The following is a 22,072-nucleotide window of genomic DNA, read 5'->3' as shown; positions in this document are numbered from 1 at the left end:
AGAGCATACAAGCACTTTGATTTTCTCTTGATTTGTACAATTAGAATGTACTACTTTTTCTTTTTATGCATTAAATATTTATGGATAATTATTTTTTAGGCCTGCATGCTAACATTTTATCCGGAGTTTGATGCAGATTTTGACCCCCAACAGGAAGTTATCTATTTATTAGATATGTCTAATTCTATGAAAGGTCAAGCAGGGAGGGATGCTAAAAAGGTAATGTATAAAAAACAATATCAATCTATGAAAGAAAAAAATAAGGAAGCTTTGCTAAAAAAAAGTAAAGCAAAAACATTTGTCTAAACCAAACCTTTTTGGATCTAATTGTTTTTTTACAAATATAACAAACGTTGAGTGTACAGAGCTTTGATTACTAAAGAATATTGATCATAATTTCTCATTCAAATGTTCAAGTTTAAGTTTTTTGTCAACCTATTAAGTTCAGTCTGTGGTTTAAGTTCCTTTTAGACAAGATCTTTGTCAGACTTTTATGGAATTTTACAAAACTTGGACAGTAGCTTTCTATTACAAATTAAAGAGATGACATCTATAGTAAAAAAAAAAGATTTGGTATTTTATCATTAAATTGACCTACAAATGTAGCTATATATTTGAAAAAAAATATTTAAATGCTTTTCTTTATATAATTTATTTCTATTGTGTTTCAGGTTTTCCTTTTGTCTTTGACAAAGTTACCTGACAAGTCCAGTTTTAATGTGATCACGTTTGGTACAACATTTAAAGAGCTATTCCCATCACCGCAACTCAAAACAAAAGATTCAGTACAAAAAGCTACAAACTTCATACAGGTAAAATCATATTAAACTTAATATAGATTGGTTCATTTCTATGAAAAATAATCTTAACAAATGCAAGAATAGTGATAATATATTTTTTTTTAAGCAGTTCATTCCTAAAGTATATAGAAATTGACAATTGGATGAATCCATATAGACGCGAATAAAATCTTACAAAAATTACAGAGATAAATTTCAATAAATTTCTTGACCCTTTGTTCTTATCCTTTCTCTTTCATTGATTTTGATGGACTTTCTCAAGTATTTCACCGTGGATTCATTTATTTTCGCTGTTTCTTATTTCTGGGGATTAAGGAAAACATACGTGTTCATGGATATTTCATTTTGTGGTTTTGCAGAAGTCTGCATACAAACCTGTTTCAAATTGGTTTTTTGTTAAACATTTAATTTCGTGGTTTATCTGTACCCACAAATTACACAAATATTGGTATCCGAAGATTTATAATGAATCCACACAGTATTTTAAAACTGCTTGATTTTGATCCTAACATTTTTTATTTACAGTCAACTGAATGTGACCAAGGAGGAACAGTTGTCATAACCTTGTTACAGTCTTTGTTCTTACTCAGTCCACCAGAGGGCAGCAGGAGTATCATTCTTATATCAGATGGTCACATGACTAGTGTTGAGGAAACTTTATCACTTGTCAGAAAAATGAGTGATCAGAATCGACTTTTCACTGCAGGAGTTGGGTAGGTATAAAAATCTATCTTTTATTCTCTGCTGCTTATTAAGTAACATCTCTTTTATTCTTTAAAGGTCTTAACCTTTAGCTGATCCCTAAGAATGCATTAACAATATTTAATTGAAACATTTGCGTTACACTTGTATTGCATAACATTTAATAAATTATATAATATTGAATATTGTAAACTAGGTAATAAAAAAACATATTGAATAGAATTACATTATGGTAATGTCCCTGTGTTTAGAACAATGAGTAGTCTAAAATGTCATTTACTAAATGTCAGATACTATGCAGATCATTTATATACAGTGGTTGAAATATGAATTTTTGAATTGGTTCTCTCACATTGTGTTGAATGGACAGATTCTCAGAACATGAAGATTACAATGCATTTCTAGTCCTTATATTATCATTATAGATCTTAATGCAGTGTTATCACTTGATTTCTGAAATACAGCTTTTTGCTAAATTATCTGGGCTTTTACAACAAAAAAGACCCCAAAAATGAACTGTTTTTAAAATTCATCAAAAGGAATTAAAATACAAGTCACTAATAATATTTCAATAAGGAATATAAAAAAATATTTTTCCAAACTTTTAATTTTTTCAAAATTTTAGGGATTAGGTACAAAAACCATAAAAGCTTATAAGATTCTGAAATATAAACTGCTTTTAAAATTTAGTTCTATAGTTCCTGGGATGCCTCTAAAACTTAAATGTATGAGGTGTACAGGTTTTCATGTACTTGGTGTAATTTTGTGGTGTAAATATGGCCAATCATGTATTTTTAAAAAGGTTATGATGAACCTTAAATATTATTTTTAAAGAATCTAAATTAGTATAATATAAAATAATGTTTTATCTTTTTTTTCTCAGTCCTGCAGTAAATCATCACTTAATGAAGACACTAGCGACATCTGGTGGAGGAACATACCAATATTACAACAACAAAACTAAGTCTAATTGGCAGTCAAAGGTTAGCATTGACCATTACATGTATCAGTATTTTATGTTAAATCAAAAGCTAGCTTATGGCAAGATGTGTTAATCTCCGATCTTAATTTACAATGATCGTCATTCTTTCTGGGTACTCAGGCTTGATATAGCCAAGGTTGCTCAAAGTGTCTTTACAATACCAGCAAACAAAAATGTCTGCAGGTTCATTAACATGTCATGGAAATGATAAGAAGTGTGAAAGCAAAATTTACAAATGAAAAAAGTTTGGCAAAATTTACTTGAGTTTTTCAATGATAAATTACTCATCTGTTTGAGTGGTACATGTTCTTTTGTTATTATGTTACAATCTCTTGTGGTAATAAACATTGAAAATGTTGACCATGTTTGATTGCAAAGCTTTATAATATTTAAAATTTTAACTGTTGATAGTGGAGAAATATCAAAATACAAGAGATGTAGTGGTGAAATCTGTTTCTCTAATGATTTTTAGATAATATTTAATCAGAGTTTATCCTTTCATTTCAAATATGCAGAAAGTTGTGTTCTTTATTTGTGAAGTCACCAGGCATCATTATCATTGTCTTTTTGGTGAAGTCACAGTAGGAAATTTAGATTTCAAGAAAAGGAGTAGGTTCAGTAAGACCCCTTTTTGGCCCCAAAATATAGCAGTTTTAGAAAATTGTGAAAATGTAATCGTTTAGATATTTATGCAAAAGTAGAATGCTTCTGCTACATAAATATGGGCTGTTTTTGACAATACAATGCACATATATCAGGTACTAGCATCATTAAGTCATGCTTAATTACTGAAATCTTCACAATTTTAGCATTTTAGTTAAATTTCAGACGGTTTCCGTCTTTAATGAAAGTGGCCTCATTCGTGTTCATCCATAATATTGAAATTTTAGCTGTATTTAATGATAATACATAATATATATAAAGCTTTACGATGAACACGGATGCGGCCACTTTCATTTTTGACAAAAACCATCTGAAAAGTGATGATTTTTGGCATATTTGATAGATTTTTCATATTTAAACTTAAATTGGAGCGTTTTTAATGACTTAATCAGTAAAAATAGTTCACATAAACTAATTGAATCAATTGAAATAGACACTTAAGTGTTTAAAAAGTGTCAAAAATATTTCGTTTGATGAACTTGAAAATTGAGGCCGAAATCGGCCCTTACTGGACCGAACTACTCCTTTGACATTGTAATTGAATTTCCAATCATTTGCTGAGAACAAAGTTTTCACTAGAAATGAGAAATATTTAAATCAATCTGTTTAACACATTAGTTTTATGTAAAAGACTGTGTATTTTAATATCAAGCAACTATTTAGACTGTAAACATTTTGGGCAGATCTTTCTTAATGCTCCACATGGTTTTATTCCACAGATTGAAGGCCAGACTGAGCGAGCTTGTCAACCAGGTGTTTCTGGGGTCAGTGTACAGTGGATATACTATGCTAAACACAGTAATATAATCCAGGCTCCATGTATAATCCCATCTCTGTTTAATGGTACTCGCCAGGTAGTTTATGGGTTTGTCCCAAATTGTACACAGGTAAGAATTAAAATAAAATCGTGTTTGTTGCTCATGAATCTATGTGTTTATTTAAAACATATATTTATTGTGAAGTTCATTTTCAATTTTTAATTTATCAATTTGAGAATTATTTCCCATTGCTTTTTGTTGTTCTTATAAGTACAACCTTTTTAAATATTGCACGATTTAATTCACATTCTATACCAAATAATTGTTATAAAAAAGTAAAGGAGAATAGGATTTGGTAATAAAACATGATATTTTTTTTTCTCTCATTTCAAAATTATTATTTTGAGAATTATTTCCCATTCCTTTGTGTTGTTCTAAATACAACCTTGTTTTCAAATATTGCATGATTTATTTTTCACAATTTTATACCCAATAATAGGCTATTTGCCAATTCCCGTAATTGACCCTGTAATTAGAGATCCCTTTATACGTTGTCTCCCTTATGAGGGACATTAGTTTTTATTTACAATGAAGAGCTAGCAGGAAGAGCAAATTTACCTGTGTGTAATGTGAGTCATCTTTAAGGTTTTCAAATATAAGGTAAAAATCAGAGTCAGCCTTTTTCCGCCATATTTTAAATCCCAAATATCTCGAAAAGGAGGTCCATGACCTATCAATATTTTTAGCTTATTTTTATCCTTAACGGATGCTCTACCAGCTTATATAATATCAATTTTAAATTCTTGATTTATTAATTTTCACCTAACCTCACCTAAGTACATCCTTAAGCTAAATACTTTTACTTACTTAGGTTTACTTAGGTTCTTTTACTGATACAGGAACTAAAGTTCCTCTTCATCAGTCTTTATATCTAAATCTTCTCCACTTCCGGTGATTTTTGATTTATAGTCTTTGTACACCATTGGTTGGTTCTTCCAGTATTTCTCTAGTTTATTCTTTGACATCAGAAATTAGTTTTCATGAAAGAATAGTTAAACCGCCGATACATCACTTTCAATTCATCATGCTTTGCATTAGCAAAAACCAATTTTGTCCAGTATGGAACCAGTCTACAATTGACAAAGGGAAGTAATTTGTTTTAAAAGTGTGTTCATGTAATAACAGAATCAAATCGGTAATTGGCAAATGGACTATTGTCACCTGCAATGATAAAAAATGATTTTTGAATAATTTTTGTTCCCATTTTTTAGGCCAAGTTAAGTGCTTCAGTTGATGGTAATGAATTCTGTACCATGGTGTCAACCACAGAACTTAATATGACCAAGGGCAAAGTAAGTCTATTTACATTGAAGTTAATGAAAACTATCATGTTTCTAACTGTGATTTATGTGGAAGATCTATCCTATTTTATTGCTTCTGATACAGTGTTTGAAGATTTGTGGCCATCAATTTTGATTTGAAGGTCACAAATTTGTCTTCACTGAAAACTCACTAAAACTGCTAAGGCTTCATCAGTAGGTCAGTATCAGAAATATATACATTTTTATGTTACAGCACCTAAATCTTGAAGGGCTCAGTAAACCTTGCCCTTGACTAACTTTTTATATGTAATTAGCATCATATTTTAAAAGTTAATACTTTTCTAACATTCATCTTTTGTTGTATATATTTTATCAGATAAGTTTATAACCACTCTTTATCTTGTTTAGATGTTACACCAGCTGACAGCTAGAGCCGTGATTAGAGATTATGAAGATGGGGTGTTCTCCAGTAATAATACACAGGATCAGGTATGACCAAATCAGTGGGAGATCAAGGGGGAGGGTTCTGGGGGTTGGAACCCCCTGTTTTTTGGACGATCAATTTATTTGAATGGGGACATATAGTTGGAAACACCCCCCTCCCCCCACCCCCCTTTTGTTCTGGGTTGGGAATCCCCCGTTTTTAAAATGGCTGGATCCGCCCCTGACCATATTATGAAAACAGTACAATCATACCAAAGATTTTAAAAATAAGTCTTTAGAGTATTTGTTTTCAATAATCTGATGGACACAAAGAAAGATACATTTGTGAACATCTTGTAAGATTAAGTATTGTGATTTCAGGAAAATCTGCATACAGATACATGTATCGAATATCAGTTTGCAAATTTTTAAACGACCGCAAAAAAAATTTTGCGTCGTATTATGGTATGTCGTCCGAAGACACATTTAGTTTCCGGACAATAACTTAGGATTAAATGAATGGATCTCTATAAATTTTTACCAGAAGGTTCAATACCACTAAATGAAGGTTGGGATTGATTTTGGGGGTTTTGGTCTAAATAGTTTAGGAATTAGGGGCTAAAAAGGGGCCCAATAAGCACTTTTGTAGTTTTCAAACAATAACTTGTGTTTAAGTGTATGAATCTCTCTGAAATTATACCACAAGTTGCCATAACGTTAAGGGGTGGTTAGTAATGACTTTGGGTGGTTATGGCTCAAAATGTTTTGGAATTAGGGGCTAAAAAAGGGGAATTAGGGGCAAAAAAGGGGGGAAATAGGTTTTCCGGACAATAGCTTTAGATTAGTAAATAGATCTCTATGAATTTTTAGCAGAAGGTTAAATGCCACTAAAGGAAGGTTGGGATAGATTTTAGGGGTTATGGTCCGAACAGTTTAGGAATTAGGGCCAAAAAGGGGACCTAAATTAAGCAATTTTGTAGTTTTCAAACAATAACTTGTGTTTTAATGTATGAATCTCTCTGAAATTATACCACAAGTTTCCATACCATGAAGGGATGGTTAGTAATGACATTGGGTGGTTATGGCTCAAAACGTTTTGGAATTAGGGGCAAAAAAGGGGGAAAGCTAGGGTTTTCTGGTCAATGGACAATTAAAACATTTAAAAGCAGTGTAATGGAGGTAATTCAAAAACAGTTAACATACAATGTTGGGTATGTTCGGATTTACCTCCCTCACACTACTTGTAATTTATGTATAAAGAAATGTCAGGTTTTGGACTTATTACAAAAAAAAAGCGGGTGGTAGTAGTTTTCAATTTTTTCCCAAATTTCTCAAATTCCAAATTTTTGAAATTATTGCATAATAGATTTGTAAGATCTTGACATTTGTTTTGTGTCAGAAACTCATATTATGTCAAGAATTTTATCACAATCCTAATTCAGAGCTGTATCAAGTTTGAATGTTGTGTCCATACTTGCCCCAACTGTTCAGGGTTCAACCTCTGGGGTCTTATAAAGCTGCGCCCTGCGGAGTACCTGGTTATTATTGTGATACTCATTCAGGCACATTATTTGCATCAATAAAAACTTTGCAGTGAGTTAAGAATTCACAGTATATACCGGTAGAGCTATAGCTATTGTAAGAAGGTGAACACCGTTGAAGGTCAAGTGATTATGACCCCTGTCTTTGTAATCTTTACTTGCATAACATCTGGGAGGACAAGAGTCATGATCATTGGTCCTGAAAGAGACAATTGAATATATCCTAGGAATTTTGTAACAAGTTTGAGTATATGGATAGATTAAAAAAACTTGACACCAATGGAAGAAATAAGAACTAGCTGTATTTTAAAAGATATATGATTAATGTTATTTGAATATTTAAAATAATGAATGCAATGTTAGGTTATCATGTGTACAGGTCCAAATTATAAGTTAGCACATGTAGATTTTAAGATATAAAAGGATTACACTTTATAGCTTGACAAACATCTGATTAAAATCCTATATTGTGATACGCTACATACACTTCCTCTTACCGTGGTTTGGGTGGAGAGTATCGTAGCAAAAAAATTAACTGTTACAGCTCATTTTAATGAGATTGCTTGACACAGTAAAAGGAATAAACTGTATTTTCAAACAAAACACATTTATTAATTTTTAAGCTGATGAATTCAATTTATTATAATTATGTTCAAAGGTCCAGAAAGTGGAGAAAAAATCGTACATCATAGATCTAAGCAAGGAGTATTCTATAGTTACCCCCTATACAAGTTTTATAGCTGTGGAAGAGAGAGAAAAAGTAAGTCAATTGTGTGTGTCCTTTAATATGGTACCAAACACCATGACTAATATTAATTGGGTTTGTTTAATTTTCATAAAATTTTGAAAATATGTATGTTGACCCGTTTACAAAAATGTAAAAATTTCAAAAATCTTGAACATATGCTTTATAATATCCGAAAGAAATCCGTGGATATATAGAAGTTTTACAAATACTTATTTTGATATTGAGAATCTTGAAAGTTTCTTAACAATAGAACATGATTAATATGTTCATCTGACTTTTACAAAGTTGTCTCCCTGTAGTGTTACATACCACCTTAAAAAGTACCAGTTTATAAGAATAGGATGTTTACTGGGAGGTCAATGAATTTTGGTAGGCAATTGTATTAGAATTGGCACATCTCATTTCAATAGAGATTATATTGCCCTGCCTGCATTGTTAGTCATGGTTTATTAACTTTGTATGCTTTGCAAAGTTAAACTGTTAAATTATTGCTATTTTTATTTCATCATTTGAATTTTACTATCAAAATTTCATGCAGGTGAGACATATCTCTGTGTCAACATTTTTTTTTATACAAAGTAACATACCAAAAAATGTGTGGTATTTTTTTTTATGTAGGATGAAGAAAAGACAGATGGACCATCAATTGCTGATTTGGTTGCCAAGGAGACTGTTAATGTTTTGCCTTATATGGACTGGCAGAATGCAGACATGTTTGAAGAGAAGGTGTGGTCCCTATTTTAATTTAATTTTTATCAGTTACACCGTCAGTGCATATTTCAGTAATGGGTATCAATTAGGAAGGGATCTTATATTATTCTAATTGCAAATTATTTTTTAAAACATGTCCCAGAAATAATACATATAAATGTATATGTGAACATGGTAAATATGATATTTTTCTAATTAAGACAAAAAATGACTAAAGGTTATTCCTACAATAAGGCTATATTTTGTCTGCTAACAGGGAAATCCTACTAAAAGGGATTAAACTTAACCACTATTCAATTATAAGCTCACATTTTTTACATTTGATGAGTAAATCTTACTTGCTGAAACAAGAACTACGAGAATGTGTAATATAGTTATTTTAAAACTTTTATGGTGATCTTTTAACACTTTTTTTTATAAAAGGGGGTTAGGGGGAGGAGGGTTTGCAACAGCATTGTGGGTTTCACAAAAGCTAAAAAATGAATATGACTTAAAATCACATAACCAATTCTAAGTCTTTGACCACAGTTATTCTGTGTAAGAAACATATTATGTGTCAAATTTTTAATTACAACCCAAATTTGGACCTGTATCAAGAGTAAATATTGTGTCCATTTTTGCCCCAACTGTTCAGGGTTGGATCTCCGCGGAAGTATCCGAAAAAAAGTAAAATCACAAAAATACTGAACTCAGAGGAAAATCAAATCAGAAAGTCCCGAATCACATGGCAAAATCAAATGACAAAACACATCAAAAACGAATGGACAACAACTATCATATTCCTGACTTGGTACAGGCATTTTTAAATGTAGAAAATGGTGGATTAAACCTGGTTTTATAGCGCTAAACCTCTCACTTTGTACGACAATCTCATCAAATTCCATTATGTTTACAATGATGCATAAACTAAACAAACATAATAAACAAAAAAGTCAAAATACGGGTACAGCAGTCATCATCGTGTTTCAATTTTAAAAGAAACAATTTCGCGTGTCTGACGTCAGAAAATTTATTCGTCACATATTTTTGTCGTTCAATGTTTATACAAACAACTCTAAAATTTCACATGGGCAATGTTAGCATACAGAGTTAAAAAATCAAAAGTATGTAAGTATTAATTTCAGAAATAGACCAAGATTTAAAATAGTTCAAAATATCTATAGAATTTATAAGAATCCACAAATGGTTCATTTCACTACGTGATTAAATAATTTTGACGTTTGTGGCTCCACGTATTTTCTAATTTATAATAGAAATATAACTGTGCTCAGCAAAGCAATTTATTTTTTATAATATAAAAATGATTTTTACAGATGTATTGATTGAATATTGTCACCTTTTTTAGGACCCTGTTGTGGCTATTGAGGAATTATTACGTAAAGGAGCAATAGCTGAGACTTTTTCCCAGATGGAGGCTGAGCGATGTTACTCATCAATACTAGACTATGTTGATGATTTGAAAAAAGAAGAAAATAAAGATTTGAAATTTACTGTAAATATTCTTAATTGTGATAATTAAACTTTCTTTTATCACCAAAGTGATGTCCATGTTTAAAAACATGAGGTCTAAAAAACAATGTAATTAAAATTTGTTTTGGCGCATATGCTCCTCGTTGTAACAAAGAGTAGTAAGTGTGGAGGACTAATTTTAATTAGATTGCTAAGAATCTAGAGCAGAAGGTATGACGAGCCAACTTTTGTACTCCTTTACTTCACAATTGTTTAGGTAATTGAAATCTATACTATAACCTATGCAAAATTTATTTGAGCACCACTCTCTTGGATCTTCCAATTTATTTATTTTTACATTCAACAACATTCCCTGATAAGAAATTGAATGTGATTCTGAAGTTTTCTGTCAGCTGTTTGATGTTCTTTTTATCAAAAACTAAATGTAAAATAGCAGTAAATACTCAAATATGTATGAATACAAGGATATGTATGAATAAAAGGATATGTATGGTATTCATTGTTTTAAGACTTGAACCCAAAAACACAAATAACCCAAGACATTTAGATATCAACATACAGTCTTCAACAATAGTTAGTTTGTCTAAAACATGTCAATCTCTAAGTTTGAAAGAGTTGTTCATCATTTGATAAGAAACTATTAAAGACTTTCAATCAACACTGAATTGTTTGGTCCTTCTAGCAAAATTATGATATAAAAATTATGAAGTGACTTGTTAGGCCATGGGTGATATAGGCATAGAAAAGCCAAAGACAACAAGTTTTGAAATAAAAAAAAAACATATATTGTTGAATAATGAACCAAGTATTTGAGTTTATTTCATTTTATGACCATATCGCCTACTTTCAGAACATATAGGAGCTAACATATGATATAGAACATTTTCTTGTGGATATTGTTCATTCCAGTCTGATGTTTATGATTAAATAGATATTTGATGGCCATTTACTTTAAGGAGTATGCATGTCAGCCTTCATTTGTTACTGTAGTTGTTCATATAGAATTGAGAATGAAAACGGGGAATGTGTCAAAGAGGCAACAACCCAACCAAAGAGCAGAAAAATAGCTGAAAGGCCACCAATGGGTCAAATAACCTATAGCTAGCCTTCTAAACAGTGAGTAAATCATACACCCAGATGCAGGCTTCAGCTGACCACCTTAAAAAATGTATACTAGTTCGGCAAAAATGGAGGTCACACTAAATTAAATATGCTTGGTTTGCTGAGTGGATAGATATATGTTTATAATGTTCAGCAGATGCTTAGTTTATGTCGGATGTTGTCTTTTGAAATTTCATGTTCCTGTGTTGTTTAAACTTACACAGAGTTTACAAATATTTAGAAATGAGCATTAAACAACACAAAACAGGAAAATAAAACACTTACTTCTTACCACTTCAAGTTTTGACAGTTTTGGCAAAACCTATTGATAAAACATTTATTACAGGTAATGGAAAATGTTGTAAAGTTTTGTCAGAAGAGTGGAAGTGAGAATAGTATGGACATCATGAAAACTTTCAAAGATATATTTCCTGGTAAGCTGTTTAATATCAATTACAAGGACTATATATCATAATGAGGGAAAATATGTTTTTTTTATTTAAGGAGATGTCTAAAGTTGGTGATGGTTTTCACTATTCCCATTCAGGAGTTATAGTCTTTGTTTGATTGGAAAATGAAATTTGAAGTCATTTACATGAGAACTGTATGTGCTAACCCAGCCACATATGTGCCTTATCCAAGTCTGTAGTTTTGGCTTGTTGCTGAGTAACATATTTGTTTTTTATCAATTGTTTTGTTATAACTAAGGCTGTTTTTTCAGTTGAATTGTTTCATATTTTCATGTCAGGGTCTTTAATAGCAGACTATATGGTATGATTTTTTCTCATTGTTTTAGACGGTATGGTTGCCTATAATTGTTTACATACACTTCATTTGAACTTTGGTGGATAGTTGTCGCATTGGAATCTCACCACGGCTCCTTACTTTTCTATTTTTATGTGCTTTGAAACGAAATTTTGCATAGTAGCTGTTGTTAACATCACATAAAATTAAGAATGGAATGGGAAATTGCCAAAGAGACAACAACTGGACCAAAGAGCAGAAAACAGCCGAAGGCCACCAATGGGTCTTCAATACAGAGAGAAAATCATGCACTCAGCTTCAGCTGGCCCCTAAACAAAAATAGGGGCATACAGTGTTTAGAAATTTTTTAGAACCCCTTCCAATCCAAATAACTTTGCTTGTTCACTACTGTATGTTTCCACTGAGATGGAACTAAGATCCCTTTACCTAAGTTTTATTATCTCCAGGGGTACTCTCAATGAAATTACAGTATGAAGTTCCTTTAATTTCAATGCATGATAACTGCAAAGATATCCTGGGCTTTGCCCTCATTTTTTGTCAAGCCTTTGACTTGTCGAAAAAAGCGAGACATAGCGACCCTACATTCCCTTTGGCTTTGGCGTTGTCGGCGGTGGCGTCCACAAATATCCACTCTGTGATTAAAGTTTTTGAAATTTTAATGATTTTCTTTAACTGGCCTGGATTCAAACAAACTTAGACAGAAGCTTGTTTATGATCATAAGATATAGTATCCAAAAGTAAAACTTAAAAAAAACAACATTTTTTCCGTATTTTACTTAAAAAATGGACTTAGTTTTTTTGCCAGGAAACATTACATTCACTCTGTGGTTAAAGTTTTTAAAATTTTAATAACTTTCTTAAACTAGCCTGGATTTGTACTTGGACAGAAGCTTGTTTGTGATCAAAAGCGAGACACTGGGTTCCACAGAACCCTTCCATTTTTTTTTTGAGACTTTATAATAAACATCCAATCAATATGCACAAATATCACATATATAAACAAGTATAAAGGACCTTCTACAAGTATATTGATTGTTTATTACAGACACTAGAAGTTTGTTTGTGAAGACTCTGACAGGTAAAACTATTGGAGGAGTAGAACTACTTGCCTCTGATACAATAGAACAAGTCAAGGTCAAGATACAAGAATTAGAAGGGATCCCAATAGATCAACAGAGATTGGTTTTTGATGGAAAACAGCTAGAAGATGGTCGTACATTAGAGGATTACAGCAAGTTAACATTTTGTTTTCTACTAATATTACTGTGGATTCATTATTGTTCATTGGATACAAATTTTCGTGGATGATATACAGTTTTCAAATATAGGTCAACCTCAAAAGCCTCTGAAATAAATTGAGCTTTTGCCATTTAATAAAAGACTTTTCGTTTTGAATTTTCCTTAGAAATTCGTTAGTTTTGATATTTTACTGTCAAAGATCTGTCTTAAACACTAAAAAGAAAAACATTCATGATCAGACATGACCAAAACAAAAATGTGCAGATAGAAAAAAGTTAAATACTGTCAAAATTAATTTTCTCTGTAATAATCATTTTATGATAATTTTTAAAGCTAGGCAATTGGCCTTATTGGTGTTGCCTTCATGCCATATTTGTCCCTGACGGATTCAATTACGTCTGCTAAGTTGATTAATTATCAACAAAAAGATAAGATTATGGCATTAGACCAGAGAAAGTTATCAATTGATGTCACAAAAATAAACTTAGATTTCATTCCAAAACTACAAAATATCTTCTGCAAGTGTTAATGACTGCATCAGGAAAATTTGAGATAATGACACTTTTCCTGTTTTATTAAACTTATTGCTTTTTCAAAACAAGCTAAGGAAAGAGATTAAACATTTTTTGATACTTCTATGTAAATAAGATTTGAATTTAATGCAATTGGTAAAATATCACATTTTTTGTGTTGAAAAAAACCCAACCAAAGTGACATTTCTTTGAGGATGTCAGTACACAACAATTTGTGAAAATAACATTCTTTCCATAGACTACATGCATTTGTATATTTTCTAATTTTTGTTCTATTTACACATTTCTTGATTGGTGTGTGAAAAAAATTTCTCCTCACTAGTTTTAATAATATCTGTTGATCAAAATTCAATTGTAACGTGAAGTCTTCTTGGTTTCTTCTGAACTTGAGATCCTCCTATTGTGACGTCATGAAAAATTGTGCGCACCCTCTTTAGTTAGGGTTCTTGTTCTTAGTGTATGCTTGAAATTTGCAACTAAATGTTTAGTAACCAGCGTTGGTTGTGTAAGTCATTAAGTTTAAGATAATGATTAATTCTATTACAGGAATAACAAATGAAAGTTCAATTCATATGGTATTACGTTTAAGAGGAGGACCTGATCCTTTTTCTACAACTTTTCAATCATCAGGATCACAACCACTTTCATTGCCGGGTCAGATTCAGCAGCAACTACAAGAAAATTTGAAAGCCAAGTTTCAGGAAAAACAACAAGTGGTGCAGAATCAGGTTCAAGAACTAGGACAACAGGTGTTTGATGAGCGACAACAAAATTTAGTAGTAGAGCAACTCCATTCCTTGTATAAACCATCAAGACCTGATCCATTACCTTTGTTGCAGTCCAATGTTTATCAACAACAACAGCAAATGTTGGGTTCCAATGTACAGCAACCACAGCAAATGTTTCAGCCCCAGGTTCAACAACAACAGCAAATGTTTCAGTCCCAGGTTCAACAACAACAGCAAATGTTTCAGCCCCAGGTCCAACAACAACAGCAAATGTTTCAGCCCCAGGTTCAACAACAACAGCAAATGTTTCATCCCCAGGTTCAACAACAACAGCAAATGTTTCAGCCCCAGGTTCAACAACAACAGCAAATGTTTCATCCCCAGATTCATCAACAACAGCAAATGTTTCAGCCCCAGGTTCGACAACAACAGCAAATGTTTCAGCCCCAGGTTCAACAACAACAGCAAATGTTTCAGCCCCAGATTCATCAACAACAGCAAATGTTTCAGTCACAAGTTAAGCAAAAACAGCAAATGTTGCAGTCCCAGTTTCAGCAACAAGAGCAAAGGTTTCAGCCATGGGTTCAGCAACAACAACAACAATCTGCAGCTTGTGTCAGGTCTTTTAGTCCATATCATTTTACCAAAAGTTGTTCTACTAAAAGTAGGAGATATGAACCTTTAAATCCAAAAGGTTTTAGTTTTGGGAGCCAGGTTACAGCAACTAATGAATTATTTGGTCAACAGTCAAGCAGTGTTAGTGCACCTTTTAGTGGTTCTAATTTTGATAGTGTGCGATCATATGGGATGATTCCTAGCCAGGCAGAGACAACTCAAAATATATATGGTGGAGGTGGTGGTAGTGAAGTCGGAAGTGGATTTGGAAGTGGTTTCAGTTTTGGATTTCAGCAGCCACAGTTAAAACCGCCATCAATGGCGAGTTTTGACTCAATTCAGTCTTCTAATGTGGCATATGGGGGCTTATTTGGGAGTGAGCCAGTAGGTGAAAGAGCAGCAGATACATACCAAGATAAAGATAAAACAGCCCAGGATGTATTACCTCTTAGAACTGACATGCCAAGTGGTGGCTTTGAATATAAAGAGGTAGACTATCCTGATACTGTGGATTTCATTATTTTCTTGGATACCAATTTTCATTGATTAATGAAAAATTGCATTTTCATTGATATTTGATTTGATTGTTTTGTCAAATATACATGTATGCAAACTCTATATCATTTTGACACCAGCAATATAACAAAATATAAAAGCATTTAAAAAGACAAACAAGATCATGAGATTAATAAGTTTAGAAAGAATTGATGTTGAAAGACAAAACATTTTTTTTTGCGATGATTTGACATTAGACATGTTTGAACTGAGAAAATGAATATAAAGGAAATATGTACTAAAAAATTATCACAAAAAAGGCCATATGTGTAAAGTCTGTTTACACTAGGGACTATATTCGTAGACAACGAAAATCAAAGGACAATAACTGTGTCCTTGGACCTGATAGGACAGAAAAACTTGACCAATCTTTATAAAACTTTGAATAACCTAAGCTTAGGTAATTATGAGATAGTTTGCCAAGTTTCATGGCCATATGACAATTATTAGAGAAACTAGGGTCATTTTAGTATTGACATTTGGATTTTTATTTTTGACGTATAAATTAAATATCTTCAACTGTCAAGATTTTGGCCTAAAAATTTGAAATTTTGCAAAAATTTGCCTTTTAAATGCCCTTGAATATTATATATTAAGTATTATAAGCATCTGAACACTCATTTTATTTATCAGATGTATTGTAATTATTCCAAAGTCAAATTTATATGAGCCTATGCCTGAAAATAGAGATTTTCCAATTCAGGGAATCCTATAACTAAACACTATTTAACTGGAAAAATTTTGTTTCCTTGAAGTTTTTGCTTAGTGCTTGAATAATTTGCTGATAATCATTAAACATATGTTTATTTAAAAATTGTACAGACTAGAGAATTAAGAATGAAATAATTACTATTAAAGGTTAAAAGAAAAAAGCAATCAGCCAGAAAGTCAACTGGTGGTAAATGTCCTAGAATACAGGTTACTGGTAAACTAGCATCCACAGAAGCTTTGAGAGATGACCAATCTGCCTCAGTCAGTCAGGTGGTTATTATACCAATTACTGTAAACCAAGTAATTTTCGCAGATACTTTATTTCGCACTAATTAAGCCCTTTCTATCCTACTTTGTGGCAATTTAGTTTTAGTATTGTGATTTTCAAATTGACTGGATGTTGTTTTATAAGAAGTGATCTTGGTTTTAAATTTTCGAGACAATTTATATTCTCATTATTTTTCTACTTGTGGAATTCTCAAAAAGACATCTCCGGCGAAAATTAGTTGGTTTATAGTAATACACAGAAAACAAGAATTGGTAATAGAAACAGGGAATGTGTCAAACAGACAACCAAACTAGAAAGCATATCAGAGCTGAAGGCCACCAATTGGTCTTCAACATAGGTAGAAAATCCAGCATCCGACAGCCAGGCTTCAGCTAACTCCTTAAAAAAGTGTATACTAGTTCAGCAAAAATGGACATCACACTAAACTGCTAGAACATATAAATGAATTAAAATTAAAAAAGCATACTTATAAAGACCACATTATGCCTTGAAATATGGTTGCTCTTTATTCAGGTTGTTGTCTCTTTTGACACATTCCCCATTTCCATTCAGAATTTTATTATTTGATATGTTTACAGATTGATGGCTCATCAACTTCCTATTAAACAAATATTTTTATTTTCTAACACACATGGGTAATGGTCCTGTATAAATAAAGGCAATAGCAGTATACCGCTGGTCAATGAAATATTCGTCACATTTTTCTAGGAGCTTTCTGAAACTTGTTGCCTGTCTTAGTAAGAACATGATTTACTGTGTGAAATGCGGTCAGATTCATTGATTAGCAACCTGTATCAAGCTTGTCCGTCCGGACAAGTACATTATTATTCTGCAGAAAATAAATTTAATCCAACTTTGATGAACAAAGTATTTATAAACAAAAAACAAGAAAACAAATATTAATTTGACAAGTTTCTGTATTCTGTTTATTCAAATGCAAAGCGTTCTTCAACTTTAGGGAGCTACCATTTATTTTTTTAGGGGGGGGGGGGGGGGGGGGGCTAGGATGAAATTTGAAAAAAATAGGCAGGACAGGAGTTTTGTGTAAAAAAAAAAGGCAGGATGAGACACTTGCAAAAAAAAATTCAGGACGACAATTTAGGTAAAAAAAAGTCAGGATAAACTAAAAAAAAAAAGGCAGGACCGAACAGACTGAAAAATAAAAAGGCAGGACAGAGATTACAGCTAAAAAAAAATGCAGGACAAAATTTTTCATACCGGTAATTTTTTTTAAATATTTTTTTTTTATTTGCCATAAATTTCACAAAATCATATTTGATCATAAGGAGAAAAAAACAATACTTGCAATATGATGACCTGCTAGCTGTTAATTTCTGTGTAATTTGGTATCTTGCAGAGAGTTGTCTCATTGGCCATCAGATCTTATGATGGCTTATCTTCTTTTTTTTATTGATTGCATTTGAATAAGCTTTTTCAACTTAAAAAAACAGGATACAAGCCCAATGAGTGTACATTGGCCTATGAGATTGTGCCTCATGTTTCGAGTGTGATGAGACTGGCATTGATGAAAACTAGAACCTAAATCCTGTGACATGACTAGTTTGCAGTTGTACTTGACTCATATTTTTGAAAAGTATTTCAAAAGAAATAAATCAAATTCTGTTATATTGTTTAAATTCGTTTTGCTCCTTAAATCAACTAAAAATGTAAAAAGATTATTTTTAATAGAAATTTTTTGGACAAGTAACAATTTCATTCGGACAAGTAAATGTTGGTATGTACTTGTCCTACAGGACAAGTTGAAAAAAAAGTTATTGTAGAGGCCTGATTTGATATGAAGTTGTATTAACATTTTCACATCTCATTTTCACAGAGATTTTGGCCCAGTCTCCTCAATCAAGGTTCATTGACTTTTGAATATTTTGCATAACTTATAAATGTTGAAGAAATATTGCTATTTTTAATTTCAACATTTGCATTTTACTATTGAAATTACAAAAATGGCTAGATATATCTTTGTTCTAACAGTTCTTTCTTGTATTATTACGACAGGCATTAGGTTCAATAGTTGATGAACAAAAGAAGATTCCAGATAGGTATGGACCAAGGAAGAGTGCTCCTGTAGTGGAAGACATTCATATACCATATACATCTTCTGAGGAAGAATCATTAGGGGAATCATCTGATGATCATAAAAGTGTGAGTTCATAGTTCACTTCAAAATTCTAATAACTGTTTATTTTATTTTCAGTATAAAACCACTGATAGAAGCACATTTTGTTGGAAGAACACAAGTGTGTATATACTGTATATAATGGTGCAGTGGTCAAACTGTTTCAACCCTATAAAATTCCAAAAATAAATTACATTTAATCCTTATATATATACTTGAATGCTGAAGTAGAAATTTACAAGTAAAATCAAGTATTTGGTTGAAGTTCTATTATTTTACACTGGCACATCTCATTTCAAAGGAGATTGTTTGACCCTGCCTCCTCAGTTAAATCTTGTTTGATTTCAAATATTCCTACTAGTTGGTGTTTCATAGTTACTGAGACCAGATGCAGACATAAATATTCAGTTTTATATCGGGACATATAAATTATCATGTGATTGATGTTAGCCAAATGAAATAATAGAATCTCATCTAATATCTATATGTAAAGTAATTATTATAAAATATTGAGAAATGTAATAAAGATTTAAATTTCCAGACCATGTGCTATAAACAAAAGATCATGATAGGTTTCAAAAAATGCATTTCCGTTTAAGAAGGAGGATTTTAAACATAAGAAATTAACCAATGCCCAAAGATGTGAAATAAATGTCTAATGAAGAATTTGCCATGTGGTGGTCTCCAACCCTACAATCAAAAGTAAGGTTAAGGTGGTACAAAAAACTAGGGGGAAATAACTCTGTAAAAAAATCATACAAGTAGCTGGCTGTATCGAACTACAATCTAGTGTAAGATTAAAGTGGTATATAACACTACAGGGAGATAACTCTGTTAAAAAAGTCATACAAGTGGGAAGTTTAGCTATCTATAAAACCAGCTTTAATCCCTCTATTTATTTGGAAAATACCTGAATTTTTTATTCAGCCATACTGGATCTATGCAATGGGATCACTCCAACGAAGTTGGTCTAGTAAGACCCATTTTTGGCCCCAAAATATAGCAGTTTTACAAAACTATTAAAATGTAAACTTTTAGTTATTTATTGGAAAGTAGAATGCTTCTGCTACATAAATATGGGCTGTTTTTGACAATACAATGCACAATCTTCACAATTTTAGCATTTTTAACCGGATTTTTGTGACAAAAATGTCGGTTATTGATTTGGGGATGTACGGCGGGCGGGCGGGCGGGTGGCAATCAAATGTTGTCCGTGCATTAACTCATGAACCGTTCAACCAAAGCTTTTAAAATTTTAATATGTTATTACTGACAACTATTCGAAGGTCAAGTTCAATAATGGCGATTTTGACTTTTACCGTTCAGGAGTTATGGTTCTTGAAAGATTGAAAAATGGAGTTGTCCGTGCATTTACGCATGAACTGTTCTACCAAAGCTTCCCAAATTTTAATATGTTGTTACTTATGAAAGAATGGAGGTCAAGTTCAATAATGACGAATTTGACTTTTACCGTTCAGGAGTTATGGTTCTTGAAAGATTGAAAAATGGTGTTTCCCGTCGTGTCCGTGCATTTTCTCATGAACCATTCAACCAAAGCTTTTGAAATTTTAATATGTTGTTATGGATGACAAAATAGAGGTCAAGTTCAATAATGACGATTTTGACTTTTACCGTTCAGGAGTTATGGTTCTTGAAAGATCGTAAAATGGCGTTTCCATTCAGGTTGTTGCATTTACTCATGAACCATTCAATCTAAGCTTTTCAAATTTTAATATGTTGATACTGATGACAAAATGGAGGTCAAATTTGATATTGACGATTTTCACTTTCACCATTCATCAGTAATGGTTCTTGTGATATTGCCAGGACACAAATAAATGTTAATAAATCCGGTTTGCTGTCGTTGTGACAGCCTCTTGTGTTAAATTTTAAATGGTTTCTGTCTTAAATGAAAGTGGCTGCATTTGTGTTTTTCTTAATATTGAAATGTAAGTTGTATTTGACGATAATAATACATAACATATTTAAAGGTTGAGGATGGACATGGATGCAGTCGCTTTTATTTTTGACAAAAACCATCTGAAAAGTGACATTTGAGACCAAAATCGGCCCTTACCGTACCTACTCATTTAGAGATTCATGATTTTTCAAAGAAATTACCTTAAAAGATAAAAAGTTGTAAATTTACATTACAGTTTTGATGGTCCCAAACAGCCATGCTACTAACAAGAACTCAGATCAATCTTTTTGTCAAATAAAACTTCAATGTCAAGGGTAAGGTACTGATATTCTTTAATTGTCTTTTTTGCATTCTAAATGAGAAGAGGAATCACCTTGGCTAAGAGATCTACAGAATTCATGTTTACTGTGTTAATTTGTATTTTAAATAAAACTAACTTACTTACTTACTTACTTGTTGGCTAAGCATGTCGACCAGAATAAACTCTTACCATGCGGTTATTGATGGGTGTTGTTGTCTTTATTGTTTTATTTTATTTTACTTACTTACTGTAAATTCAGAAATTATTGCATGCATTTATTGCGATTTTGTCATTTAAGACTTCTTAAAAATGCAATTTTAATTTTAAAGATTTTGTGTTTAATTCATATAAAATATTTGAAAATGCAAGTTTAAATTATTGCGTTTACAACTCTGTCACATTTTTTGCAATAATAAAAACCTCCCAATAATTTCAGAATTTACATTACCTCAAATTCAGGGCTGATTTCTGATTGTCATTATCTTTCTCTTTGTAGGACACATACAAAAGTCCAGGATTCTCTTATAATACAGCAGGGAAGTCCACAGGAGGATCAGCTCCAGCAATTACAAAACCTAAATCAGCTGTTCTTGATCTGGTAAACAAAAGTCCAGGATTCTCTTATAATACAGCTGGGAAGTCCACAGGAGGATCAGCTCCAGCAATTACAAAACCTAAATCAGCTGTTCTTGATCAGGTATACAAAAGTCCAGGATTCTCTTATAATACAGCAGGGAAGTCCACAGGGGGATCAGCTCCAGCAATTACAAAACCTACATCAGCTGTTCTTGATCAGGTATACAATGGCTTTCTTAACCATTCACTACAGATAATAGACATAAATTATTCTTTGTAACCATAATGAATATTTGGAGATTGCATAGACAGAGTATCTTGTTTGGATTCTGAAATGTTCTGGCCTGAGAACACAGTTATTTTGTAGAGCGTGCATTTCTTTTAGATGATAAATTAAAGTTTTACAGTGACTTGACTGTTAGTGTTGCTATCCACCAATTGCAACTCATTCAAAATTTTGACCAAATTGCAATTTGTTTTATAA

General features: G+C 32.0%; 1 protein-coding gene across 1 annotated transcript in view; it reads left to right on the top strand.

Moving 5' to 3' along the window:
- The window catches only part of LOC143077024 (protein mono-ADP-ribosyltransferase PARP4-like), a 45,509-nt gene extending 23,641 nt beyond the window's left edge, over nucleotides 1–21,868 (top strand). Inside the window, exons 20-35 of the mRNA XM_076252913.1 lie at nucleotides 100–219; nucleotides 672–812; nucleotides 1,326–1,513; nucleotides 2,386–2,485; nucleotides 3,867–4,034; nucleotides 5,177–5,257; nucleotides 5,636–5,716; nucleotides 7,850–7,951; nucleotides 8,558–8,665; nucleotides 9,996–10,142; nucleotides 11,568–11,655; nucleotides 13,032–13,217; nucleotides 14,305–15,590; nucleotides 16,515–16,637; nucleotides 18,670–18,816; nucleotides 21,509–21,868. Of these exons, the coding sequence (XP_076109028.1) occupies nucleotides 100–219; nucleotides 672–812; nucleotides 1,326–1,513; nucleotides 2,386–2,485; nucleotides 3,867–4,034; nucleotides 5,177–5,257; nucleotides 5,636–5,716; nucleotides 7,850–7,951; nucleotides 8,558–8,665; nucleotides 9,996–10,142; nucleotides 11,568–11,655; nucleotides 13,032–13,217; nucleotides 14,305–15,590; nucleotides 16,515–16,637; nucleotides 18,670–18,816; nucleotides 21,509–21,868 (3,426 nt within the window). The remainder of the gene's footprint in view (nucleotides 1–99; nucleotides 220–671; nucleotides 813–1,325; nucleotides 1,514–2,385; nucleotides 2,486–3,866; nucleotides 4,035–5,176; nucleotides 5,258–5,635; nucleotides 5,717–7,849; nucleotides 7,952–8,557; nucleotides 8,666–9,995; nucleotides 10,143–11,567; nucleotides 11,656–13,031; nucleotides 13,218–14,304; nucleotides 15,591–16,514; nucleotides 16,638–18,669; nucleotides 18,817–21,508) is intronic.
- The last annotated feature ends 204 nt before the right edge of the window (nucleotides 21,869–22,072 follow it).

The sequence above is a fragment of the Mytilus galloprovincialis genome, chromosome 5, assembly GCF_965363235.1.
Source record: "Mytilus galloprovincialis chromosome 5, xbMytGall1.hap1.1, whole genome shotgun sequence".
NCBI lineage: Eukaryota > Metazoa > Mollusca > Bivalvia > Mytilida > Mytilidae > Mytilus > Mytilus galloprovincialis.
The sequence above is the reverse complement of the archived record's forward strand: the minus strand, read 5'-3'. Positions and strand labels throughout refer to the sequence as shown.